The following is a 15,574-nucleotide window of genomic DNA, read 5'->3' on the forward strand; positions in this document are numbered from 1 at the left end:
TATGAGGTACCTTGTTTTTGTCTGCAATAATTTGATTGGATTATGCATTCATAAACATGAGGCTTGACAAACACCGGCGACTAATGGCTGAAATGGAAACGTTTTCATCATGTTCTGGAGAAAGGTCATTAAAGCCAGCAGAGGACAGCAAAAACACCAGAAATCACGATTTTCCTGCTGAAACACATTTCTCTTAACACCTTCAAACAACAACAAAAAGTAAAAAAAAAAAAAGTCCACGTGTTGTCATGATTATCAACTCCATTAAAGTTAAAGCCTTTCCTTTATTCAAACGTAGTTACGTCTGAAACGCGCTGCGGCGGAGACGCAGTGACATGTGAGAACCACCAGGGGGCAGCAGGCTCTGTGCTGGACTTGACGGCATCAACCATAAGATTACAGAGTCCAGCATATCACAGCTGGGGAAGCTCAGCAGGAAGCATGGCTTCTTCGGTAATCTGTAATCTGCGTGGGCGTCGTACTTCCGGTCCCCGCCCCCCAACGCCAAATCAAAACAAAACAAAACAATCTCTCCTACAGCTGTCCTGTCTGGGTTGACAGCTGGGTTCACCGTCACTGGTCTCATCAAACAAACCTACAATAACAAAGTACATAGTATATCCAATATATCTGACATACATTTCTCAAATAGTGTGTTAATAATGCGCCGTACACACAGCATGACATATAAAATTATTTATAATAATAATAAAAAAAGAACACACCTAAAGCCAGCAGATTGAATCTCCGTACCTTTCTCTATAAAGCAACTCTAAATCAGTGGAGCTCAGATTTCTCTCTCTGCTCTCTTCTTTTTTTTTTCTTTTTTTTGGCAATGTTCAGAAAAGAAACCAACAAAACCAAAAAAAACTAAAACCAAAGAAAGCAGTGTGTTTTAGATGAAGATGGCACTTATTTTCTCTGCTGTACCATCTAAAGTGCATTAACCAGATGCTAGAAGCAGGCACGGCTATTTAGTACTAACCCATATTCTGATGTATGCAGACATTTAGCTAGCATCTGTAACCGTAACAACCACAGCTGCTATATGACATCACCACGAGTAACAAGTCGGGCTTCAAAAAGCCTCGGATGGTCCCTCCGTGACGCCGCCGGTCGCCACGGTTTCCGACCAGAGCGGTCGTTCTCATCCGGAATGGAAACTAAAAAAAAAAAAAAAAAAAAAAAAAAAAAACACCGCTGAAGGTTAAGGCTTGAGTAAAACGTCAGGAGGTCGGAGGTCAGAACTCGTCGTCGGAGCTCAGCAGGAGGGTTTTCTCGTTGTCGCCGCGGGCGCTGAGGTTGCTGTGGCTGCGCGACAGGGACGGCCCCCCGCCGCGCTCCAGCGTGGACTGCTGGGTGTACTGCTGGTAGGCCGGGGAGAAGTTGTGGATGGCGTCCTGGACCATGTCCCCCGGGTTCATGGTCTCCTTCAGACTGCTGGAGATGCTCTTCATCGGAGCACCGCGACCTGCAGGGCGAGGCGGGAAAAACGACTCAACACTGGGCGAGACGGGGGTGGGGTGTGTGTGTGATGAGTGATGAGTGACAAAAAACAAAAAAAACAGCAAAAAAAGGCCTCGTTTTGCAAAGGAATATTTTTTAAATGAGCAAAAGGATTAAAAAAAATAGAACAGTTCAAACAGAAAGCAGCTGAAAATCCTGCCTGTGCTAACTTCAGTCTTAACGCTCAAATCTTTCACTTTGTGATCAAAAGTAAATGTCAAAGTTGACACACATTTGTTTTTTGGTGTCGTTGTTTTTGGAGCTTAAAGCGGTAACCGTTTCAATCCACAGGACAGATTTAACCCTCGGTACCGCTGAATAACATTAGCTTGGAAACTTAAATGTTGCCTTTTTTTAGTATATTTGCTTTAATTCTTTAATTCAAGAAGTAGATTTTATTTATACAGTACTGACCAAACGTATGGACACAATTGAGCTCAATTAGAAGGTGTGTTCGGAAAAACATTTACTTTTATAGCGTATCTATAAGAAAAAATTGTAATAAGATGTAATTTAAGCCCCAATTAAAAAAATAATAACTACAGGCAAAAAGAACAGTTTCCCAAATTATAATTTGGAAATTCAGTTGAAAAATTGCACAAAAAGCATTTTTAAAAAGTGCTAAAAGAAGCATTTCTATGACATCAATTTTTAAATCTTTTAAATTGAGCACAGCTTAAATGAAAGTAGTTTTGATAAGCATGTAGTCTGCAGGGAGAGGAAAACCAAGAGAAACAGACCGAACTCGGTTTTACAAACGCATATCAAAAGCAATAAAGACGGCACGTTTCAAATATCACAGAATGATCACAGACACAGTAATGAATCGCTAACCACAGTTAAATCAGCCTGCTGAGACACAATACTGGGAGGGGGAAAGACGGGACAGAGGCAGACCTACCGTATTGTCCATAGATGGGAAATGAGCCTTTAAGTGCAGCAGAACGAGGAGCAGAGAAAGAGAGAAGGAACAAAAGAAAGTCAAGCGGCAGAGCAAACAGGAGGAGAAAAGGAGAGCTACTGTTAACAGTTTGTCGAGTCGCGGACAGGAGTCGAAGTGAAAAGCGGGGGAGAGGTCGGTCCTGTCCCGACCAGCCTGAGTCAGGAGGAGTTTGAACGGAGACGGATCCCCCACCCTACCGTAGGAGTCCAGCCTCTTGTCCATGTAGACCTTGTAGGTGAAGGCGTGGCGCAGAGCCACGGCGGCGAAGAACATCTCGATGCAGATGATGAAGTTCTGGTAGCCGGCGGCGACCGTTCCCTCCCCCACGGAGAAGTCGGCGGAGTCGATCTGAGGGATGGCGCCGCATTTCTCCAGGATGGCCAGCAGCATGCCTGCGTCAAAAACAAACGGGTCAAGGGGAAACGTTTTACCTGCTGAGTTTACAGCGTAAAAGTGTTGTGGTTCACTATTAATGATTTTTCTGAACCACTTTTCCCCGCTGGGGAATATTTTATCCAAAGTTAAACTACAAAAATGACCAGATCCATGACTGCTGGGAAGCTAATGCTAACTTTAGCTTCATGAATTTTTCTTTGGCCAAACAAAGAAAGCTTCACCACTCAGCAAGTTGTTTTTCCCCTTCCTGAAGTTAACTTTATGCACTCATTGGAAGATTAATAAATGTTTTAGTCTTTGTCGGGAGGCTTTAAATAATGCAGAAATTTTACTGGGCTTTTCTTTTTCCAGATTCACCTCGACCTGAATCTGTCTCTCAGGCCTGCTGCACGTGGCTTCAACCACAAACGGTTTCTGGTTAAGTTTTTATTTTTTTATCAGCCAGAACTCAGTGACACAAAAAACCCCTTTAAATATTGAAGCAAATGTGTAAATTGACGGGAAAAAATTATAAATTAATATTAAGATACTGGATTTTAGGTTGAAAGGCACCGATTTGAAAATTTGGGCCGATATCAATAACCGATAGTAATTCTCCTACCCTGATCCACAAGACAGGAATCAATATTAGTTATTAAGATTATTGCTAAGATTTACCTACTTAACAAACACGGTTATGTGCATCCCTATTTGAAAAAGCTTTTATTATATTTAGGGATGCACGATATATCGGCCGATATTAGTCTGTTTTTAATTATAATATCGATCCGATAAATAAAGCTGGGCCGAGATTAAAAGCTGACATTCATTTCCATCTTGCTGTCGTGTATTTCTCGGGGTCAGTGGGACGGTACGAAATATCAGTAAATATCAGTTATCGGCCATAGCTGCAACGTTATCGTATATCGGCAGCAATCTTCACATCGGTCTGTCTGCAGTAACATTTCTGCTGACTCGGTTGTGGTTTTCTCACCCTGCCAGAAGGAGAGGAAGATGACCGACTTCACCATGAAGAACTTGAGCACGGGGTTGTAGGGGACGAGCAGCTCGCGCGTTGCAAAGTAGAAGAGGAAGAGCGCGTAGAGCGACAAGCTGACAGAGATGTTGTAGATGATGGTGACGTACAGGTAGCCGCTGGCAACGCTGGAGAGCAGAAACACGGGGAAGGAACAGTCTGATGAATGAATGCACAAACTGAGGCGACCCAGTGATGAACTTGGTTTGAGGCTTGGGGTATAAAATATTACGTGAATCAAAACACTTTGGGTATTGAGTATTTTTCGTGTGAGCGGGTTTGGCGGTCGACTCTTACTTGAAGTCTCCGTCTTTGTATTTCCCAAAGGCCTGAAGAATGACGGTGATGACCGCCATCAGAGGCTTGACCACGCAGAACTGGAGAGTGGCCTGAGGGAGCAGGAGAGGACGGTGACCGATGGCGGTGGGCAGATAACAACAAGGAAAGGCAGGTGAGGTTTATACACACAGAGACGCACTGAGAAACTGCCTGGTGAGCCGTGATTGGCCGGCCAGAAGGAGCTCGAAAATACACATTTTTTTTCTCCAGATCTTTGAATGAGTGAGAGTTTGCAGGTTCAGATCTATTCATCATAAAGAAAGGGTGAATGAAGATAAAAAACAAACAGAAAAACAAATCGCTGAAATCAGAATCGGCAGGTCAGGCTCCCTTGACCTGAAGATATCTTAAGAAGATACCAGGAAGGATGAACATATAAGGTTGCTGTATTTCACTTTTCTGACTTTTGAACCTCTTCCTGTTATGGGACTTGTTGGTTAGAAAACTACTAACAGCATTTTTCCGTTCGTCCGTCCAAAAGGCAAACATTAAAAATGGACGTTTCCTTTTCTTTCTTTTTTTCCCATTCTTGACTTTGGAGGAAAATTTTCTAAAATATCTTATCAGCTTTATTTTTCTGGCCTTGGTTTAACGGACAAGGCTGACTCTCACGTTATGCAGCAAATGATACCTGTTTGCAAAACCTGAGGAAACCAATGGAGTAGGCCTTTCCCCACAGACAGCAGGTCCCGTACATGCAGCTTGACCTATGGGAGGGCACAGGTCAACATAGGATGAGTTCATGTTTTTAGGGTCATCTTCATGTAAAACAGGTTGAAGTAAAGATTAAAACTGAAACCTAAGCTAGCAGCAAATGAAACTTACTCGATGGGTTTCCCTCTGATTTCAGCCATGATGGCGCTCTCTCCTCCCAGATATTCATAACACAAACTCAGAAAGTTGTAGATGACAAACGCTGCAAAGGGAGGAGAATAAACATGTTATTTTTCAATGCAAACTACCCTTTTTATTAAGACCTTTAAAACTGAATTGACTCTTTGGAAAACAAAGTTATGAAATCGCCACAGTGCCTGACACCTCTCTCATAACTGCAGCTCTGTTTGGCGGATTTTGCCAGATTCCGACTTGGAAATGAATCCCACCCATCTGCTGGTTTTGTCTGTGCATAAACACTAAAGCGCCGGTCTCCAGTGTAGCGGTGGATCAGCGTGATAAGAGGGGACCTCTGGGAACCCTGTTCATGGAAAACAAACTCCTGTTTGCTGCGGAGCTCAGCCACGGTACAGAGAAACAATGCTGATGTCGTGCGGAGGCTTGTTCAGGCGCCGTATTGTATTCCTGCTTGGTGCACGTGTGTCTCTTGCAGGCATGGACCCGGGATTTCAGGTGCAACACTAAGATTTTAGTGGATTTGAGAATTTCTGTTGTTTATACAACTTATCAGCTGTAAGAAAATAAAATAAAATAAAATAAAACTCGGCTCCCGTTGAGCCAAATAAAAATGGCCTATCGGGAAGTATGTTTTGGGTTGAAACAATTAATCGGAGTCATTGTGATTACTCAATTATTGAAATCAGTAATTTAGTATTTGATTAATCTTCAACTGGAGTGTACAGACTTAGAAAAAGGCCATTAGCTGAAAGAGCAAACAAATCTTTCTTTTGTCTCATTTGTTTTACCCAAAACTCCTCGAGTGGCAGTTTTACCTTCACCAAATTTTGTAAAAAAGAAAATCTATGAAATTTTTTTGTCATTCCCTCATTCAACCATAGACAACCTGGAGTGTTGCTTAAATGAAAAATCTACAATGTGCCAATTTTTTAAAACAAAATCTGTTTTATCGATTAATCACCAGAATAATCAGTAGATTAATCGATAGCCAAAATGTGTTTTGAGACTTTTAGCACCTTGCAGAAACCCTGAATGCGGTCGGAAGTAAAGAGGTAGTTAGAAGTTCGGTTCTCAAGCAGCTCGTCGGATTTTGTGTTTAAAAGCCTGCAGCCGACTGGCGACCATTATGCTGCTTGAGCAAACATGTCAGGCACTATCTGCTCTTGTGTCTTTCCAGTCAGGCTGCAAAACGCCCTAAATCCAACATAAACATCTAATTCTGGGTAACGGCCCTTTTGCAGAGAAGTAGATAAACGTGGAAGCGCTGCCTGCTCCCCCTGGTGGAACCCGCAGTTGCCGGCTCCCCTCTGTCTGCGCTCTGTCTTTTAATTTTACTGTCCAAAGTGGCTGAGCTCAACTCTGTAGCGCAGTGAAAACACTCGCCAGAGCACGGTCAGCAGCAGCAGCAGGATCAGCACAGAGCTGGCTTTGTTAAGAGTTGCATAATCACAGATGCTGTTTTTCCCTCTAAAACGAACTCAGGCCTTGTAGCTTGAGAAGGTCAAGCAGTGCATGAAAGCAAAACGCTAATGCAAACGCTCAGGAGAAAATTCCCAAGAATAAGAGTCGCAATAGTGCATAAAACAATCCACTTTTCTTTAGGTTGTAATGTGATGGTTAATACATATGAAATGCTTCGTGTTGCATATTAAAATAGAGAACAGAAACACATGAGGTGAGTCTAAACCGCAGGTGTTTTCAGGTGTTGGTGGAAGAGAAGCCCCCTGCAGGTTTTGAGCTGTCAGTAATCCGTATTGTTCCTTATGACTAACGCATGTTTTTTCCAGCGTGCCAAAAAGTCGTCCTGTTCCTGCTTTGAGAATTCTCTGACACGAAGATCATTGTAGGATCTAAAATACGACCCTGCAGTCACAGCTTATAAAAACCAAACTCCGTTTAAGGCTGTTTGGGATGAAACTTCCAGGTGCAGCGGATGTTTCTGGGACGATCTTTTATGGCGAGTTGCAGGATCTGCTTCGTGTCACTGCTCACTTCCTGCACCCCTATGAATCTAAGTATTCACTTTCACCAGAGCAGGACAAAACAGCACATTTTCCTGGACAGATCAAGTGTCAACTTCCAAAACTTATCAAAACTACAAGTTCTAAAATTGTTTCAGAATACGCTTGCGATAACAAGGAAGCGCTATAAATAAACTTGAGTGACTAGCGAAACAGGTGCAAATAGAAAATTCTGCAACCACAAGAAATAGAAGCGGAAAAGGAAAATAGCAAAAACAACAGCAAGTATAAAACGCTGCAAACTAGCTCCAACAAGTGGAAGTCCTCCAGACCACTAGGGGTTCTCTAGAGTCATTAATGTTACCTGAGTAAATACACTGCTGTTCTTCAGTTCCTGTGCTATGTTCTGCAGGACTGCGTGTTTGAAACAGTCCCAAAGTATAACGCAGTTTTTCTTTCTTCCTCCAACTTTCTTCAAAACATCTCAACTTCACTGATACCGTATGATTTGGTCAACGTCTTCTACGCCACAAAAACATAAAACATGAATCAATTATGAAACAAGCAGTAAACATCACAATTTTTTTTTTTTTAATTGCATCATCGAAATCATTGAGCAAATACACATGAAAGATATTGATCTATCGTCTAATAATTCTGAATCAAAGGCAAACAGGTTGCGTTTTAGCCTTGATTTAAAGGAACTCAGTATTTCAGCAGTTTTGTAGTTTTTTTGGAAGTTTGTTCCCAATTAGAGGAGTGTTTGGTTCTGGTAGAACTTCCGGTAGAAGACCTAAGTGATCTTCTGGTTCCACTCAGGTCCCATAAGATCACTCAGGCAACAGGTCTTTAATGCTGTTGTTGTCAATTTTTGCTCATATTTTTGTCTTTGCAACTTTTACATTAGTTTTTTCTTTTTTTTTTTTGCGGTTGTGTATTTGTGTTTGCATCATTCATTTGCAAAGGCGGTTCTGCAAATTATTGCTGAATACAAATACATGCCACACTTTTTATGTTTGTTTATGAATCTCCTTACTTCCGCTTCACAGTTATATTAACACAATTTTGTGTTTAGTAATTTAACCATCGTCTGATGAGATTGACTGGACAAGTTACGATCAATCTGCCCAAAGGTGGGATCCTTTCTCAAGGATTTGTCCGTGTTCACACGGTTGCTAGGAAACTGGTTTCCCCCTCCTCTGCAGTCCCAACAGGCCTTGGAGACGTGACAACAAAGATGGCAACCTTTGTAAACGAAGACATTACAAAGGCCATCTGCCACCGGGGTTTCACATAAATCCACATGGCCTCATTTCTAGCAGGAGACGCACTCTGAAACACTCAGCTGTTCATTCTGCCCTGACGTTTTTTTGTCTACCAGAGTCAGCTTTGGGCTGTGGCCGTGTACCAACCTTCATAGCAGTCTCTGACTGTGTCGAAGTACACGTAATACTCCTCATTGGTGAAGAAAAGCAGGCTGAGCCAGGAGTCGAAGGCGTAGATGGGGACGATGAACAGGATCCTGACTATGTGTCTCTGCTCGTTTGGAGAGCTGTAGTAACGGAGGTGCATGTAGATCTAAGAAGATTAGGAGAGAAATAATAAGACAAACATTTTTACTCTGATATTTATACAAACTTAAGGTTTTGCAGGTAGTGTCTGAGTAAACAACAAGGTAGCTGCAGGTTTCAGGAAGCTAAATTTAAGACCTTTGTAATGCCATCTTGAATGAAATTTAAGACCTAAAAGCTATAAATACAGGAGCTGGTTGGGGGATTTATGCTATATTACAAGGAAAAATAACAAAAACAGGGACATTTCTGGGGTTGTTTGTGGCTCTTAGCAATGGTTCTGTGCTTCTCACATTGCATATGGCTCTCTACAGCCTTAACCCCCTCCAGCTTAGACCTTTTTTAAAAAAATAATACACCTAGCCTCACACAGGTTAGCAGCATAAGTGAACCAGTGGTGAAGACGAAAGTTTGTCCTTATCCATGATATATGCAAAAAAAGCTAGCTAGCAATGGTATGTTAGCATTTAGCTAACAGTAGTTCCAGAACACAATGAGGATGTCTGCGTGCCACGCAAACTTTTGACTCACAGAAAGGTCCCAAAAAGAAAAAATTGTATGAGATTAAAAAGTTCTGCCATGACACAATTTAAGACCTGTGACTAACACATTTAAGGCCACCTCACATTTTATTTGATGAATTTAAGATATTTTAAGGCTTTCATTTTAGATATATGAATTTCAGACTTTTTAAATCCCTTTCAGGGAGGCACAGACACCCTAAACAAGAAGCAAAGGGTTAATTGCCTAGTAGTAATAGGACACTGGGAGGAACCTAAGAACAAAGTGCAGTAACTGGGAAGACTGTCAGTCAGAGCTCTCGGGTGTCTGTCCCACTGTTTTAAAAAGTTGTTGTTATCGAAAACTGTAAACAAACTGAGCCTGGATCAATCAATCCGAGACCTAAACCTAAGCATGCATGCACCCAAAAGTGACAAAACGCAAGCAACAAACAGAGACATTATGGAAGCCTTGAACGAGTAGCTCTGGTTTGTGTGAATCTTATGCTTTATTGTCTGTTTTTTTGTTTTACAAACAAGGTGTTTGACACTAAACTCAACCTGCTGAAACCCAAATCTTCGCAGAGAGTGTTAACTTGCCGAACTCGGACACTGGAGGCGCGTTAGCCCGCAGGATGTGTGCGTGTGAACCGACGTGTAGGGGGTTGTTTTTAGGAAACTGACACCAAGCTTTTATCACTCCTATTCAGAGCAGGAGACGGCAGGAACAACAGGGTAATCATTCATCACCGGGACTCCTCTGCCTGCTCCATCCGGCCCCCCCACCTCCTGCTTTTCCCTCCTCACACAATGTCTGCACCTATTGCCCTTCCCTCCACCCCCAGACCCTCACCTGGGGTGTAGTGACGACAAGTGGGTGACCATACACCGAACAAGCTGGCCCATCTACACACACTGTTGCTAGGTGGCCTTGGGCTGAACAGGCACGCCCACAAACACGAGCAAAAGACACTCATCTCCTGATTATTGATGAGATGCTAGTGGAGCACCTGTTGCCTGAGCGACAACAGCCTATTCTTTAACTCTGAAAGTGAAGAGCATCGGCAAACAATGAGAGACAAGTAATCTAGCCTTCAGGGTATGACAGATCTGCAGGTCATAAAGGCACAATGAATGCAAACAAACAAACTGAGGCGCAATAAGCTCTTCAGCAGAGCTAACACTGAACATAAAACATCTAGCCGCTTCAAAACAAACTGGAGATCTGGTGTAGTCTTTGCAAATTTGAAAAGGTCTCGACTGCAAACAATAGAAGTTTTTCTTTTTTTTTTTTGTCAATTTTGAGAAATAGAACCATGACTCTGGTTGCTTTTGTTTAAAAGTACATAGCAAAGTTTTAATCATTTCATTAAAAGCAAAGCCTGCTGGATTCCTCACAAAAGAAGACAAAGAGGTCTAATTATTGTAAGCAACATTTAACTAAATAGTAATTTGCTATAAATTTGCCTTGGTTAAAAATAAAAAGCCTCCATCTGCATCAACCAACTGATCAACAGGTTGGCAAGCTTGTATCATGAGTGAAGTGGGCAGACGCCCAGGGCGGCTCCTCCTGCAGGGCGGCATCGTCTCCCTATGAAACACTATGAAACGATTCTGCAGCTAAACCTGTAGCCTGCTTCTTGCTTGAAAAGTAATCATCTTATTAAGAGTAAGACTTTTTTATAACAGTTGTGCAAATTAACTGAAGTGCAATATAGTCCAACATGTCTTATTTAAAGAATTTGGTTTGACAGTTATGTCTTCATCAAAATCCAACTGGATCAGACATGATTATATAAATGATTATATAAATGATTATATAAATGCTGCACTTATGGTGCAATTTATTTCAATTTTGTACTTCTATACTTTTAGCTGCAAATACTGTGTGCTTTAGTAAATGTGTTTACTACAGTACTATTCTTGTTTCTCCCACAATTTGCTTTCAAATATTTATAAATCTATTTTATGCAAATCAGAAAATAACTGCCAACATATGTTAAACAATTCCATTTTTGATGCGACACCACTTCCATGTTTTCTGTGTTTTTTTTGTTGTCTTTCTCAGAAATGTTTCCATTTTAGTGTGCACCTCCTTTTTTGTTTGTTTATTTTTATTTTTTTACTGTTCTCTTACCTTTATTTTGGAGATCAATACCACTGATCTACAACAGGTTGTTAGCCTGTAATGTTTGTATTTTATGCACTGATTGGTGAATTAATAAATAAAAAATAAAATAAAAAGAATGAGAAAACATATATATTAATAGAAATTTTGAGTGTGTCTCTGATGGTACATGGTGACCTAAGTGATCCCACGGTGGAGGATGTTGGCCCAGGGCACCAAACGGGCTAGGACCGCCCCTGGACGGCACTTCCATCAGGAGGCCAAGGACGAATTTAGCTCAAAATGTCCGACTCTTACCTGGTGACACGTGATGAGAAGCGCCGTCCAGACGAAGAACCCGGAGATAGTCTGGGCAGTGGGCGTCATGAGGAAGAAGTGCTCCTCCGGCTTGAATATCAGGGGGATGGGGGCCCAGGAGGAGTTGGACCCCTGAGGGGCCACGGTGCTCGGGAAGCCCGGGGGAAGGCCATCGGGAGAGTCGCTTCCCAACCTCTCCGACAGGCGCTTGGCTCGCCACCAAAGCTGACTCATCTGTTCGGAGACAGTGGGGCCTCATCAGTTATCATGCTTCATGTGATACAAATCAGCCCAAACGCGAGCGGTTCGTCTAAATGACTTATAAATCCCGAATCAAACAATGTCATGTGAAAATACAGCTGAACAGAACTGCACAAGCCTGAGCTGTGACCTAAATCTGCAGCCAACATTCACTGATGTTAGAGAGAGAGAGAGAGAGAGAGAGGGAAAACAGTGAAAGTAGGACAGTGCACAGATCTAAAACGCAGAAGGCGTCGGAGTGGATGTGACGTGAGAGGAAGACCGAGGGGGTGAGAGGAGATAGCATGAGGTAGGTGGGAGAGGAGAGAATCATGGGAATGGCAAAAAAAAAAAACACAGAGAGACTAACGTGAATCAAACTTAAGATTGGTTATTTCTCTGCACCGAGGGCAAGAAGAGGCGTGCTAAAGATAGAAACACCATAGAAACGAGTTTCCACAGAGAGCAGAAATCAGCTCAAAACATGATGTACACCAGAAAAGCTTTGACCACCTTCCATTATTTACATAGAAGCAAATAAATAAAGTGAAATAGGCGTCTCTAATTTTCAGTTTCGTTCCACAAATGCAGACAGAAAAGATTCATAACAAATAATTTCACCGCCGAGTTCATTAGAAAGTTTCGATCTATTCCAGAAGTAAACGCCCAGACTTTGTAACCCGGTTTTAAGCAGATTAGTTGCAGAAATACAATCGTTTTTCCATACCTTTTTATTTTTATCCACACACTTTTGCAGACTTACAAAAACACGTTTAGATCTTTCCCTGACGGCTTTCACCGAGATCTTTGATGCGTGCCACCTATTCGCACAGCACTCAGACAAATGAAAGCCAGGCGGGCCAAACTTGAAAGCTCGTCACATCAAAAAGACGCCCAACTTGGCCGACGCGCATCGCTCACCTTGACGACTACGTCGGCGTCTCGGCGGCGTTTTCCAGGAAGGTGGCGATCGACTCGTTCAGACTGAAAACTCATTTTCGTGATTACTGCCCGAGCCCTTCTGAGTAGAAGCTAAATATAGGCATCTGTGTGTGTGTGCGTGTGTGTGTGTGTGTGTGTGTGCACACACTGCGGTCATGAGTGACTCATGCCCCTTGCTTTGACAGTCAATAAGCTTGTGACAATGCAGAAGCAGGGAGCACACATCAGTAAGGAAGGATGGATGGAAGGTTGTAACAAATAAAACAGAAAACAAAGTAGTTTAGAATTTAAAAGAAAACTAAAAATGTAGAAAAATCCCCATTGTGACGCATCAGAAACCTCCGTCAGATTTGCAGCAGTCTATGTCATGTTTGTAGACTAAGAATGGCAGGAAATAGATTTTTTTTTTTTACAAATTGAATCCATTTAATAAACAAACAAATCTATTCCCCTGCATTTGCTGAGTCACCTGGATCCACAACCAGAGCCGATTCAATGAAATCTGACTCATTCCCGCTATTTTTCATCTCCCATTATAGAAAAAAAAAAAAAAGAAAATGTGTGAATAAAATTTTTTTTATCATCATGTTCAACTACGTTTTTTCTTCAAACTTGTATAGCATGAGAACAGATCTTTCTGGACAATAATTCGTTGCTCTGAGACCAGTTTCAACCAATATGTCGATAGCAAGCGTTCTCTCTCTCTCTCTCGAAGGCCAGCACATTTTAATTTCGCAAAGAACACTCAAAACTGGAACTGGAAGATAATCTAAACACCCAAAATAAAGCAAACAGAGCGGAAATAAAAACAACAACAACAACCCAGAACCGAAAACGTAAATAGAGCAGCTTTTGACATCTCCGTAAACAAACTTTCCCTTCAAAACTGACCATCAGAATGGAAATGACCAAGCTAATTTTAATTTATCATGTGATTAACATTCATATTCAATAAATCTGAATATGTGTGTTGTCAGATTAAAAGTGCCCTTTAAAAACTGATAACCTTTAAGCATATTAAACATACTCTTCGTTAAGTACACATTCTTATTAAGTTATTTTTTTAATCTTTTAAATTTTAAATGTCATGTTTTCATTAACGGTAAGCCAAAAAAAAAAAAAAAAAAATCATTATCATTTACAGAAATAAAGACATCAATATAATGTGATAAAGTTCCTGAAATAAAAAGCTATTTCAATAATATTCTTATTTGTTGAATGGGTCTGTACATCAAATCCATTTCTTTACCAGATTGTTCAGGGAGCTTGAGTTCAGATTTGGATTTAAATTTAGATTCAGTTTTGACTTTTAAATCTGCCTTTTAACAGTTGTTTCTCTGTACACGTTTGTGACACAGTAAGCTCCCTCTTTTAAAGCACAAAATGTATTTTCTTTCTGCTTTTCCTTTAAGGATTTTTGCTGCATCAATAAACTTACATAACTATTGATTAAATTACAAACATTCAGAGCTTCAAATCTGGACTAGATTAAGGAGTCCAAATGACAGATTGAATATAAACAGCAAGTTTTAAAATTTAAAACTGAAAGACGGTGATTTTAAGGCTTTTTGTCTATTTCTTGATTCTAGTTTTCAAGGCAACAACAGCAAATGCCTTAAACCTTATTTTGTCATTTATTCAATAAATATATTTTTTTAAATGACAACGTGTTCCTCTATGGTTTACAATAACCTAAGAATACTCTTTTGTTTGTTTGTTTCACTGGTATAAAATAATCCACATAAAGTTTAATTATTTAACATACTTTAACCTATAAACAAAGTATGAGGGTTAGAATGGCCCTTTAAAATGAGAAAAGGAGAGATGGACAACAACCAGAGTGGGTTAATTTCTGGAATGAGATCCACCGACCACAGCAGCGCACCAGCACTAGCTTGTAGCTCCAGGAACAGCTTACTGGTTCCCAGTGGGCCACAGAAAACAGATAGGAGCAGCTCATCAATCCTGCTGACTTCATCCGAGGATAGGTTTCACAACACGGGTGGTATCGGACCAGCTGTCTTTGGGGTAAAGCAGCGTGTTGTCACAAATGAATCTGCTGTCACGTCAGCAGGAATGAACAAAATCGCTTAATAAGGCAGGAAATCAGAAACGCATACCTTACATGTACGTAAAATGGGGAGAGGAATAACAGCATTAATATTTATCCTAAAGCGGATATTGATTTTGATTACGGATTCAGAAGTTGAGAGAGCCCGGAGATAAACAAACGAAAACTAATATTTCCTGCTGAATGTCTCCGTGTTGCCAATGTAAGCTTACCTCCTTTGTAGATGTTTGAATCCAAGCATCAATTTAGCTCTTCATCTCCGGCTGAATGGTGAACCTTCAGGAGTTCAAACTAAAAGTTAAGGGGCTAACGGCTAATATCGAGTCGACAGCGAGCCACGTATGTAATCACTGCATTATTATCTGAGCACCGGAAGCTTCTCCCTCTCTTCCCATAAAAGCTGTTAAGTATCGCCCGCTCGGCAGCTGATCCGCTCTCTGCTAGCTAGCGAGTAGCAGAGCTTCCCACCGCCCAAAGCCTCGCTTTACATGAAGGGATAACTAAGAATTGAACTCGTGTTAGAGACCCCACGCAAAAGCGGTAGTAAAAAGAAAGAGAACTATTTTTTTTTTTAGAAGCAGTCCCAAACAGAATGACCATAGACCGTTACTTCGCCCACATCATAAAGCTGTGTCAACAACCGCTGGCTGGAACTCTGTTCGGTAGCTCTCTGTTCCGAGAGCGCATGCGCGCCCAGTTCATGGTTGGTTACGTTCAAGTTCTCAACACCACTACCCTCCTCCTCCAACTTCCATTCAGAGAACCACAAGTTTTTAATGGCGAGGTATAGACTACTCGTCAAATATTGCAAAT

The 15,574-nt window shown here is 41.4% G+C and overlaps 1 protein-coding gene across 2 annotated transcripts; it reads right to left on the reverse strand.

The window, feature by feature from the left end:
• Nucleotides 1–264: 264 nt before the first annotated feature.
• Nucleotides 265–15,447, reverse strand: LOC122822169 (transmembrane protein 184B-like). Of its 2 annotated transcripts, XM_044100625.1 has the most exons (10): nt 14,974–15,447; nt 11,509–11,742; nt 8,425–8,590; nt 5,025–5,115; nt 4,831–4,906; nt 4,158–4,249; nt 3,819–3,988; nt 2,647–2,841; nt 2,408–2,434; nt 265–1,471 (listed from the first exon to the last, which is right to left on the reverse strand). In XM_044100625.1, exons 2-10 carry the CDS (start codon nt 11,740–11,742, stop codon nt 1,242–1,244), a joined length of 1,281 nt encoding a protein of 426 aa, XP_043956560.1. In that variant the 5' UTR covers nt 14,974–15,447; the 3' UTR covers nt 265–1,241. The 2 variants fall into 2 exon arrangements, with proteins under 2 accessions (XP_043956560.1, XP_043956561.1); XM_044100626.1 differs by lacking the exon at nt 2,408–2,434 and having other exon boundaries at nt 14,974–15,445.
• Nucleotides 15,448–15,574: the final 127 nt, after the last annotated feature.

The sequence above is a fragment of the Gambusia affinis genome, linkage group LG19, assembly GCF_019740435.1.
Source record: "Gambusia affinis linkage group LG19, SWU_Gaff_1.0, whole genome shotgun sequence".
Taxonomy (NCBI): domain Eukaryota; kingdom Metazoa; phylum Chordata; class Actinopteri; order Cyprinodontiformes; family Poeciliidae; genus Gambusia; species Gambusia affinis.